Below are 12,468 nucleotides of genomic sequence, written 5' to 3'. Positions count from 1 at the left end.
GTTGTTTCCTCTCCATTTCAATGCTCTCTTATGAAGATGTAAACGTAGGAGCCACAAGTGTACAGTTCAATGATTAGTACACATGGACGTGAGATAAATATAAGATGATAGCTGAGGCACAGTTCAGTAATTTGTTCTACAACTTCTCTTTCTTTCTTTTTTTGTAGCAGAACGAATTTTTTGGTAAAAAAAATCCGCAAACAGTCCTTTTTTACCAAAAAAATTATGCAAACAGTTGAGCACCTCAAAAGTAGCAGTAGCAATTTACATCCTTGATTTTTCTCTTCGTGTTTTAATTTTTTTTGGTGGACCATTGTATACAAATAATCCATTTCAAGAGTCAAAATTAGATAGCCGACAAAGTGACTATATGGTAGATTATTCAACGTCTCATGTTTTTCATATAAATTTTATCCGTATTTTTTGAAGCCAACATAACTATTCACCGTCGACATGCTTTGCACGTGCCAATGTACTAGTATAGAATGTTTATGAAAAAATTAGGCATAAAAATATGTTTTAGAAAATGTTAATCATGTATTTCTAAAAAGTTAAATGTGTATATAAAAAATATTTTTGATGTATACAAAAAATGTATATATGTATTTTTGGCATAATAATACATGTCTCATTTATATCATAAGGATCATAGTACAAGCCACATAAACAATGACCTGCCAAGATTAAAAAGACAATAGATCACCAACGTTTGCACAAAAAAATCACTAGCTAAGAAAGAAAATTGCAAAGAAAATAAAAAACCAATAAACCCGAAAAAGAAACAAAAAACAAAGAAAACAAGCCACGTAAACAATGACCTGCCAAGATTAAAAAGAGAATAGATCGCCAATGTTTGCACAAAAAAAACACTAGCCACGAAAGAAAATTGCAAAGAAAATAAAAAGGCAATAAACTCAAAAAAACAAAGAAGAAATAGAAAAACCCAGTGAAAATCTGAAAAGAAACAAAAAAAAGAAAACCCTGATAAAAACTGTGAAAGAAATGAAGAAACACAATGATAAAAAAACAGAGAACCAAAGAAAATTGATGAAGGGAAAAATCCTAAAAAAAAATTTAAAAGAAAATGAAAAATAAGGAAACGGGCTGAACCTGCACGTAGAATGAGTGAGCGACCATGCTAACAGACCGGTTTATACGCGCGAGCCCTTGAGACGAGACATGTGCTGTCCTCACTGTATACTTTTTTGAACACAGTACAGAGCAAGCGCTCATACATACACACAGTCACCTCTATGAACACACACATGCACATCATATCTCTATGAGTATCTTTGAAAAACTAAGCCGGCATATCATTTTAAGATTTATGAATTCACTGTAGGTGCCTCGTCATCAACGGAAACGTCTCCCCTCACTAAAATGCATCGCTGAAAATTTTAAAATAAATTCAGAAACAATGCTGCGGCTTCGGGAATGAGCCGAAACGAATCCATAGGTCCCACGCGACTCGCAACCCGGCCCATGCAACCGAATTATCATGTCACGATAAACCCTTGTCTTTGCCTAAAAAAAGTAGTAAAACCCTTGTCCGGGACGTCTTTGCAGTTGTAGGCTTGCAGCAGCCGCGAATTCCCCGGCTTCTCCAACTCCGACCACCGTCCTCCGTCTCTCCCTCTCCACGCTTTCCTACCCCGCCACCCAATCGACCTTCGCGACTGGTGTATTCGCGCGCTGATCTTCTCATGGCTCGCACCATCAAAAAGGCCAGGTCGAAGAGGACCAAGGCATGCGATTCCGCACCATAATTTTGCACAAGTCCTCGTCCAAGCCTTGAGCTCTGTATCCCTAATTCTTCTTTTTTGGTGGGGAATTTTTCTGAGTAGGGATCCAGGAAAGGCGAGGCCTCGTCGTCGTCTTCTACCAACACAGCGGTGGCTTCTGGCCCGGCTCAGGTGAGGGATCATAACCCGTTCGTCTTATGTTGTCAATCTTCGGCTGCGCTGAATGTTTCACACATTGAAGTTCTAATGTTTGTTCGGTCTGCAAAGTTTGAAGTTCATATGTTGTTTCATTTTCGAGAAACAAAAAAGAGAAATCTTGTTGTTGTTAGTTAGTTGGAGAGTACGGATCTCAAAGCAAGGCTGGAGGTTGAGAATAAGAGGTTCCATATAGCCTGAGCTACAAAGAAACTTTGTGTGCGCTGGATATACCATGGAAGCTCCAAAATTGTGCTGATTGTGCCTTTTAGAATCGAGCTTAACCGGTGTGTGCTTTTTCCTAGGTGTGGCAACCAGGTGTTGATGCGCTGGAAGAGGGGGAGGAGCTCCAGTTTGACCCGGAGGCTTACAATTATCTCAGAGGATTTAGCATTGGGTGGCCTTGCCTGAGGTAACAAAAACAAAAACCTCCATACGGGCGCGCGTTCTTTCTGTCCTGATCACAGCACAATATATGATTGATTCTCAATGATTTACACTTTGCTGTAGCTTTGATGTTCTGCGCGATCAACTCGGGCTTGTGCGGTCGGAGTTCCCACATACGTTATACGGCATTGCTGGAACTCAGGTTGCATTTATCTTCATGCCTTTTGAATCTAGCCGTAGAAATTTCTCAACTCCGTGCAAGAATTCGGCAGATGTTGATTAGTAAAGAAAGTGGGTTTGCTCTTCGTTTCAGGTCCCATTGCACCTGATTTGAAAATAGTAATTTAGAAATTTCAAAACAAGTCAAAAAGTTCTGAAACTTTCTGAAAATAAGAATGGTAATAGTGTTATACTCGTATAAAAATTCCCCGAAGGAGTGACTTCTGTGAACTTCGGGACAAAGAAAAAATGCGCTTGGCCACTGTCAAATGAGCTGTAGTTGGTGCATGAAGAAACTGACACATTTTACTTACCGCAAAGGAAATATCAGGTCTAGTGAGTGTCAAATACTGAAGTGCGCCTACTAGACTTCTGTACCTGGTGCCATCCTCTTGATTCAAGGGTTGACCCTCTACAAGAAATTGTTTTTTTGAACTAGACAATGGTGTTGATGATGGTTTACACCCCTGTGGACCAGCCTTACTCAATAAATCAGTTGCATATTTCTCTTGAGAAAGATGAAGTCCACCTTCTTTCATTTTCTTAACTTCAATGCCAAGGAAAAAAATGCAAATCCCCTAAATCTTTAAGTGCAAATTCTGAGTTCAAATCTTTCAAAAGTGTTGTTACTGCTTCATTTGAAGAACCGGTAACAATGATGTCATCAACATATATAAGCACAAAGATGGATGTATGTGACTTGTTATAAATGAATGGTGATGTATCAGAATCAGAGAGAACAAAACCAAGTGCTTGCAACTTAGAGCTCAAACGAGAGTACCATGCCCTTGGAGCTTGTTTCAGTCCATAGAGAGATTTATCAAGCCTGCACACATGAAATGGTTTATTTTTATCTTCATACCTAGGAGGTTGCCTCATATAAACTTCCTCTTCTAAAACGTCGTGAAGAAATGCATTTTGCACATCTAGCTGTCTAAGTCTTCATTCTCTGGACGCAGCAACAGGTAGTCTATGGTACCATCAAACCTTCTTTTTATTCCGAACACCCACTTGTAGTCAATCACATTTTTACCTGGATGTGAAGGAACCAAATGCTAAGTATTGTTTTTGTGAAGAGCATGAACTTCTCAATCCATAGCCGTTTTCCATATGGGATTAGCAAGGGCCTCAATGACAATGTGAAACAGCCAAACCATACTTAGTTCTATATAGTTAGTTGGATTTAAAACACCTGTTTGGAGACGTGTACATGGCAGTGCAGCAGGTGTATGCGCAGAAGATCCAGCGTCCTGCTATGCAACAATATCAGCAGATCCATCCCGAGGAGGCAGAGCTGCCAACGCCCGCCTGATCCTCTGTGGAAGATGCGGGCAACGCAGAAGGCAAGGGCGCCGCAAAAAATCCGGGCGAGCCAGACGGATCTGGATCGATCCGCGTGTTGGGCCCTCCTGGCATAAGTGTGGGGGACCGGTGCGGGCACCCAGTCGGTGGAACCTGCTCGATCGGGCTGTCCCTGGTAGAGTCTAGCGCGGCCCGCCAGTGGGACGCATGGCGATCGCAGGGTGGCGGAGAGCGGGGGACGCAGGTGCAACACGGTCCAGCTGGTGGGGCACCGATCCCGGCAAGGATCCCGGCGTAGTCTGCTGCACCGATCCCGAAGACGATCGCGCCGGATCTGGTGTGTCCACAACAGGATGATTTTGTGCACCATTTTGAACAAAAAATTCATCATTCGTCATGCCGTTTTCTGCCCCGTTAATCTCTATAGCAGAAGACTCATGTGAAACCAAAGAGGAGTTAGTCAACATTGGATCATCATTATCAACACCCACATGCATCACCAAGGAGATGGGAAGGAGGAAGAAGAATTTCTTTCTCGACATTGGGATGAAGCTTTGCAAAGGGAAACTGAGTTTCATAAAAGACAACATCACGAGAGATGTAAACACGACCAGTGGACACCTCTAGGCATGTGACACCCTTATGTTGAGCACTGTAACCGAGAAAGACACATTGCTTGGAACGAGACATGAGTTTGCGAGTGTTAGGGGCGAAGGTTTGGCCAGCAAGAACAACCAACAACTCTAAGGCTGGTGTAGTCTAGTGTGACATGTAATAGACATTCAATAGGAGTTTCACTGAAGATGGTACGACTGAGCCACATATTGATAAGATGAACTGCAGTAAGCTGCAGCTAGAATAGCTAAGCCTACTTCAACAATATGTCTATGTTTCCTTTCAGCGGAACCATTTTGTTGATGTGCATGTGGACATGAGACATGATGTGAGATGTCTATTTGTTGAAATAAGGAGTTTAACTTTTCATATTCACTACCACAATCTGATTGCATGCCAGGGATCTTACTATCAAATTTGCATTCGCAAGGGCTTGAAAATTATTAAACACTTGGAATACATTAGAACATTTTTTAAGAAGGTAGATCCAAGTGTATTTGCTAAAGTCATCAACAAAACTTATATAATAAGAATGTCTACGAACAGAAGTGGGTGCTGGACCCCAAACATCAGAAAAAAAAAGTTGCAAGGGTTTGGTAGACACACTAGTAGAGATAGGATAGGGCAATTGATGACTTTTTTCTCTTTGGCATGAGTCACATATAGTTTCTGAATTTCTCTCACCAACAACTGGGAGTTTATTTCTACTAAGAATTTGATGAACAGTAGAAAAAGATGGATGACCTAAACGACTGTTCTTCCTTTCAGTAGAAAGCTTGATGGCACCATACACTTGTTTGTTGAACTTGCAATACTTGGGAAGCAATGAGTAGAGTCCTTGCACACAAACACCTCTATGAAGAATACATGATCCTTGATCAAAAAGAAGAAAGGGTGAAACTCTAGAAACACATTATTGTCAAGAGCAATACGATGGACAAACAAAAGATTTTTGGAGGCATTAGAAACATGCAAGATTTCATTGAGTTCAAGATTGGTGTGTGGGGTTTCAATGATTGATTTACCAATGTGACTTATCTCCATACCTGGACCGTTTGCAGCCGTGTAGATTTGATCATAACCACGATATTTCTACTAGTGTTGTAAGAGTTTAACTTTTGTTGGTAGACATTCTTATTATGTGAGTTTTGTTGATGACTTTAGAAAATACACTTGATCTACCTTCTTAAAAAGCGTTCTGATGTATTCCAAGTCTTTCATAATTTTTAAGCCCTTGTCGAACGCAAATTTTATAGCAAGATCCTTGCCAAGCAATCAGATTGGGGTGGTGAATTTGAAAAGTTAAACCTCTTCTTTCAACAAATAGGCATCTCACATCATGTCTCATGTCCACGTGCACATCAACAAAATGGTTATGTTGAACGAAAACGTAGACATATTGTTGAAGTAGGCTTAGCTATTCTAGCTGCGGCATCCAATGCCACTAAAATTTTGGGATGAAGCTTTCCTTACTAGAGTTCATCTCATCAATATGTGGCCCACTCATACCATCTCAAATGAAACTCCTACTGAACGTCTATTACATGTCACACCAGACTACACCACCCTTAGAGTTTTTGGTTGTGCTTGTTGGACTAACCTTCGTCCCTATAACACTAGCAAACTCATGTTTGGTTCCAAGCAATGTGTCTTTCTCGGCTACAGTGCTCAACATAAGGGTGTCAAATGCCTAGACGTGTCCACTGGTCGTGTTTACATCTCTCGTGATGTTGTCTTTTATGGAACTCAATTTCCCTTTGAAAAGCTTCATCCCAATGCCGGTGCTCCTCTCAACAAGGAAATTCTTCTTCTTCCTTGCCATCTCCTTGCTGATGATCTAATGTTGACTAACTCCTCTTTGGCTTCACATGAGTCTTCTTCTAAAGAGATTAACATGGAAGAAAATGGCGTGACGAATGATGAAATTTTTGTTCAAAACAGTGCAAAATCATCCTGGCATGGACACACCAGATCCGGCGCAATCATATTCAGGATCGGTGCAGCAACCTGCGCCTGGATCTCCTTCGGGATCGGTGCAGCAGACTGCGCCTGGATCCACCCCGGGATCAGTGCCCCACCACCCGACCCGTGTTGCACCTGCCTCCCCCGCTCTCCACCACCCTGCGAACGCCACACGTCCCACTGGCAGGCCGCGCCAGACTCCACCAAGGGACAGCCCGACTGAGCGGGTTCCACCAACTAGGGGCTACGCGCCGGTCCCCCGCACTTACGCCAGGCGGGCCATGCTGTCCGACGCGCCAGGTGGGCCCAGTGCGCGGATCGATCCTGATCCGACTAGTTCGCCTGGATCTTTTGTGGCACCCTCATCTACCACAGAGGATCTAGCGGGCGCGGGCAGCTCTGCCTCCTTGGGATCGGCTGGATCAGGTGGATCTGCTGATCCTGTTGCACAACAGGACGCTGGATCTTCTGCGCATACACCTGCTACACCGCCCCGTACACGTCTCCAAACAGGTGTTTTAAATCCAACTAACTATAAAACTAAGTATGGTTTGACTGGTTCAAACACTTCTACAGGAAAACCACACACTGTCAATGAGACCCTTGCTGATCCCATATGGAAAAAGGCTATGGATGAAGAAGTTCATGCTCTTCACAAAAACAATACTTGGCATCTGATTCCTTCACATCCAGGTAAAAGTATGATTGACTGCAAGTGGGTGTTCGGAGTAAAAAGAAGGTCTGATGGTACCATAGAGCGTTACAAGGCCAGACTTTTTGCAAAAGGGTTCAAGCAGAGGTATGGCATAGATTATGAGGACACTTTCAGTCCTATTGTTAAAGCTGCCACAATTCGTCTTGTTCTACCTGTTGCTGCGTCCAAAGAATGAAGCCTTAGATAGCTAGATGTGCAAAATGCGTTTCTTCACGGTGTTTTGGAAGAGGAAGTTTATATCAGGCAATCTCCTGGGTTTGAAGATAAAAATAAACCATTTCATGTGTGCAGGCTTGATAAATCTCTCTATGGATTGAAACAAGCTGCAAAGGCATGGTACTCTTTTTTGAGCTCTAAGTTGCAAGCACTTGGTTTTGTTCCCTTTGATTATTATACATCACTATTCATTTATAACAAGTCACATACATCCATCTTTGTGCTTATATATATTGATGACATCATTAGTTCTTCAAATGAAGCAGTAACAACACTTTTGAAAGATTTGAACTCATAATTTGCACTTAAAGATTTAGGGGATTTGCATTTTTTCCTTGGCATTGAAGTTAAGAAAATGAAAGAAGGTGGACTTCATCTTTGTCAAGAGAATATGCAACTGATTTATTGAGTAAGGCTGGTCTACAGGGGTGTAAACCATCATCAACACCATTGTCTAGTTCAGAAAAACTCTCTCTTGTAGAGGGTCAACCCTTGAATCAAGAGGATGGCACCAGGTACAGAAGTCTAGTAGGTGCACTTCAGTATTTGACACTCAGCAGGCCTGATATTTCCTTTGCGGTAAATAAAGTGTGTCAGTTTCTTCATGCACCAACTAGAGCTCATTTGACAGCAGCCAAGCGCATATTGAGATATGTAAAGAGTACATTAAGTGTTGGATTAATTTTCCTATCTCCTAACAACTCTAATATGGCTGCAACACATGCGCCATAATATCCTGTTTAAAATCTGGAAACAAGAATGGTATAGTTTTATATACTCGTATAAAAAGTCCCTGAAGGAGTGACTTCTGCGAACTTTGGGACAAAAAAACAAAATTTTGAGTACAAAAGTGTGGATAGTACCTTTTATTAGTGTCGGTTTTGTTTTTTCAGCCTATAATATCATGGAAGTCATTCCTTCACAAAACTTTTCACACGAGTATAATACCCTTGTTTCCAAGAAGTTTCAAGAATTTTGACTAATTTTGCAATTTTTATTTTTTCCCCATTCGGGTGCATTGACACCCAAGACCCAAAGATCCGCGTCCATCAGACCCCTCTCAATAAAGTAGGGAAGAATGTTATCGTCGACTTTTATCTATTTTGTCAGTTGTAGATCCAACCACATTTAACTTAAATGAAGTGTTGTTACGTTGGTTTTTAGCTTGAGTGACATGATGTGTTTATGGAATTCTACATGATTATGTTATTGACCCATGACGAGGAAGTTTTGATCCTTCTATGCCTCTGTTTTTTGTTTGTTAACTATTATTGTCCACTCGACATCTCAAATAGTATATATTTTGTGATAATAGTGGACATTCTCTCTGACGTAAGAACTGGACTAATTGTTCTTTCAGTCCGAGAAGGCTTCATGGAATTATGCTGGTATTTTTAAGCTTTCCAACATAAAGCGCAAGAAACGGGAACCAATACCATCTTCAGCTCTTGATGGTGATGATGATATGGATAGTGACAGCAGCAGCGACGAAGATGATGAAGAAATCAATGAAGATGCAGAGCCCATTTTGCATGTGTGTTCATTCTTGAAGTGCCAAACTACAATTCTGGCATTTAAGTAATTATGCAGAATCCATCATGACCCTTGGTAACCTAGAATTTATTCTGTTGTACCAGTTACAAAAGGTGGCTCACGAGGGGTCGATAAACCGAATACGCTCAATGAATCAAAAGCCGGAAATATGTGCTACATGGGGAGACACAGGTCATGTTCAGGTAATTTACTATGGTTAGTCCACATCTGATTTATCAAAACCACAAAATTTATGCTGCACATCATGCCCTGCTCTTTTGAGATAGATCAACTTTTTTACTGTACATCAAGCTGAAGTTTATTATTTTCAGTACTTCCCTATGAAAAAGCCTCAGAATGTACATGGGTAGTGTCCTATTTGCCCAGCAATAGAACATATATTCTGTGCATTATATTTCCTTCCGAAAACTTGCTCAGGAACAGAATGCATCACATTGGCTACTTCCATGTGCTATATAATTAGCTGTGTGCTCTGTTGATTACATATGCAGGTGTGGGACTTCAGCTCCTTCATTGCTTCATTAGAAGACCCAGGAACAGTTACACATAAAGATAACGGCATTATCCACAATCATGTACCTCTAAAAGTATTTAGCGGCCACAAAGATGAAGGCTATGCTATTGATTGGAGTCCAAATGTTACTGGAAGACTAGTTTCTGGTGTGTACAAAGTCTTATCCCTGGTACAGTTGGAATAAAGATGTCGCCATTCATAGAATAAGTTTGGTGGGGGTATATGGAAATTGACATAGATCAGTTTATTCTTTGTATAAATGCAGGCGATTGCAATAAGTGCATTCACCTTTGGGAGCCGACTTCAAGCGATTGGAGTGTAGACGCCAAGCCATTTGTTGGACACTCTGCAAGCGTTGAAGATCTGCAGGTGTGCAACACAATAATGTATTATATATATTTATATATATATATCCTATGAGCTATAATATTGTTTAATATATCAGCTACTACAATTCTGTTTTGCAGTGGAATCCCACAGAAGAAAATATGTTTGCCTCTTGTTCCGTGGATGGGACGATAGCTATATGGGATATACGTATAGGGAGGAACCCTTGTTATGCTCCTGTTAAGGTTCACAATTCTGACGTGAATGTGATCTCATGGAATTCGTATGTGCTCTATCTGCTATCTTTATGCACACTATAATGTCTTCTACATAGTACATTACAACTTCTCTGAATTTCATATTCAGGCTTGCAGGTTCTCTTATAGCATCAGGTTGTGATGATGGCAGTATCTCAGTCCATGATATTAGAGCAATCGAGGTAATTCCATGCTGATAAAAACACAAGGTCCTTGGCTTGTCGGTTTTCGGTGGACCTCCTCAACTAGTAGTACTCTTGCGGTCAACTCACAATAAAGCTGGGATTTTGTGATAATGTGTTTATAATATCAAATGTTTCTCCCTTCTGACTTTATTTGCTGGCAGAGCGGCGAGCCTGGTAAGTCCTTGGTAGCACATTTTGCGTACCACAAGCACCCGATTACGTCTGTGGAATGGAGTCCATATGAAGCATCAACTTTGGCCGTATCATCTGCCGACAATCAACTGACGTACGTAACTCTGCCCACCCTCCTCCCATTCATGTTTTATGATTGCACCGAATTGCCGAACTTTTTCCCTAAATATCTGACATCTCATACTACTATGCCATAATAACATAATAATTAATTTGTGCCAGGATTTGGGATCTTTCGTTGGAAAGGGACGCAGAAGAGGAGGCCGAATTCAAAGCCAAGATGAAAGAACAAGCAAATGCACCCCGAGATTTGCCCCCACAACTTCTCTTTGTTCATCAGGTGCGTACTATTATCATATTCGCTCTTGCAATACACAGTGGCAGAGCTAAGCCCATGTAGACATAAGAGAACTGGCTATGTTTCATAGTTGAATCACATGTATAATGTTCATTATCTTCTGCACGCAGGGCCAGAAAGATTTGAAGGAATTGCACTGGCATCCACAGATACCTGGGATGATCATATCCACAGCAGCCGATGGCTTCAACGTGTTGATGCCTAGCAACATTGACGCAACCATTCCATCGGCCGGGGCATCGATTCCTATGCGTATGTGAGCAGCCGGTCACCTGACTCCAGGTGAATAAATTCGTGAACTGATGAAACTACGAGACGACAGTGCGAATTCTCAGTTTTCGCTAGTGGTACCACGTAGTATATGGCTTTCTCATATTATTTTTATACCAGGAGTTTCAGTTCTGCATAAGATGTTATTGCCCTTTTGCTTGAAGATAATCAAGCAACATTTACAATGTGCTGCGCTACATAGAAGATATAACAGTGTATCTCGTGATTTATTTTTGTTCGACAGTTTTGCGTATTATTTGAGTCAAGAATACAAGGAAAAAACCATCATTTCACAGCTGTAGTTTGTTCCCTTGTCGGATTACGTCCTGCGATTGCGAGAATAATCAGCTCAATCAACAGCCTTTCTTTTCATCAGTCTGGATGCTGGCTGCAGCCTGGTTCCTGTTGGAGCTGAGCTAAAAGTGCATGCTTAGTCTACGCTCGCGCCACTGTTGTGTGTCTTTTGTAATTGTACTTGCTACTGTGCAGGATTTCCGGGAATCCGATTCGGACTGGAATTTGCGCGGTTGTGTTGGCATCTTTCGGCAGTGCTTGTACTGCTCGCAAGTTTGCAAAGCGTTGCAGGCGATCCGATGCTAATTTTATTCGATTAGGAAATTTGGCAGCCGCCCAAATGCATGTACATTTTGTTGCTTTGGACAAGTAAAATAATGCAATTTTCAAAAGAAATTCTTCAAAAAGGGAAGAGGGAAGAGCAACGTTAAAGCAAGTCGTGGGGCCTTTTCATGTTTGGTGAGCTCACATGCGAAAGTAGTGAACTAGGGAGTATTTTGTCTACATTTCTAATTCTGTTTAAGTTCTTGGGTATGAAAACCATGGTGTAGGTGCACCGAGATGCATGTGTACCATATATATCATTGAAAAGCAAAAATACCATTTAAATAGTGGCACATGAGTTGGGCACGTCAAAAATCTCAAAGAAAAATTACTACATAATGTTTGTGTCTTCTATCCACGTACAAAGTTTCATGAAAAAAATGCATATGCTATAATCTATCCCTAATAATAAAGCACGGATTGACTCTGTGGGTTCACCGTCACAATACACTTCTTCCCGTAAATTTACGCTTTCAGTTTTTTCGCTCATATTATCCGAGGTGATACTATTCATATGCTTTTTAGTAATTGAATCCCGCTATTAATTTGCTTTTTAGTAATTGGGCTGAATTTCGTCTGACTGTCCTGCATGGGCCAACCTGGGCCTTATTGGGGAGCAGCTAAAAATTAGGCGCTTGTGTGAGTTTCGAACTCACAAACGCCATGGGCCAACCTGGGCCTTATTGGGGAGCAGCTAAAAATTAGGCGCTTGTGTGAGTTTCGAACTCACAAACGCCAAAAAACAGAGGGCGGCTGGAGAATCGAACTCAAGACCTCCCATTTAGTACCCGCGTGCGCTTGCCATTGCACCACTAAATGTTATTTGCAAATGTTGAGCAG

General features: G+C 41.4%; 1 protein-coding gene across 1 annotated transcript; it reads left to right on the top strand.

The window, feature by feature from the left end:
• The first annotated feature begins 1,703 nt into the window (after positions 1 to 1,703).
• LOC125555909 (protein HEAT STRESS TOLERANT DWD 1-like) lies at positions 1,704 to 11,124 on the top strand. Its single transcript, XM_087522743.1, has 13 exons — positions 1,704 to 1,745; positions 1,845 to 1,913; positions 2,243 to 2,349; positions 2,448 to 2,526; positions 8,714 to 8,887; positions 8,991 to 9,089; positions 9,399 to 9,567; positions 9,687 to 9,790; positions 9,889 to 10,031; positions 10,115 to 10,187; positions 10,352 to 10,476; positions 10,605 to 10,722; positions 10,851 to 11,124. Exons 1-13 carry the CDS (start codon positions 1,704 to 1,706, stop codon positions 10,998 to 11,000), a joined length of 1,452 nt encoding a protein of 483 aa, XP_087378869.1. The 3' UTR covers positions 11,001 to 11,124.
• Positions 11,125 to 12,468: the final 1,344 nt, after the last annotated feature.

The sequence above is a fragment of the Triticum urartu genome, chromosome 5A (assembly GCF_056163025.1).
Source record: "Triticum urartu cultivar PI428250 chromosome 5A, HENAU_Tu73, whole genome shotgun sequence".
NCBI lineage: Eukaryota > Viridiplantae > Streptophyta > Magnoliopsida > Poales > Poaceae > Triticum > Triticum urartu.
The sequence above is the reverse complement of the archived record's forward strand: the minus strand, read 5'-3'. Positions and strand labels throughout refer to the sequence as shown.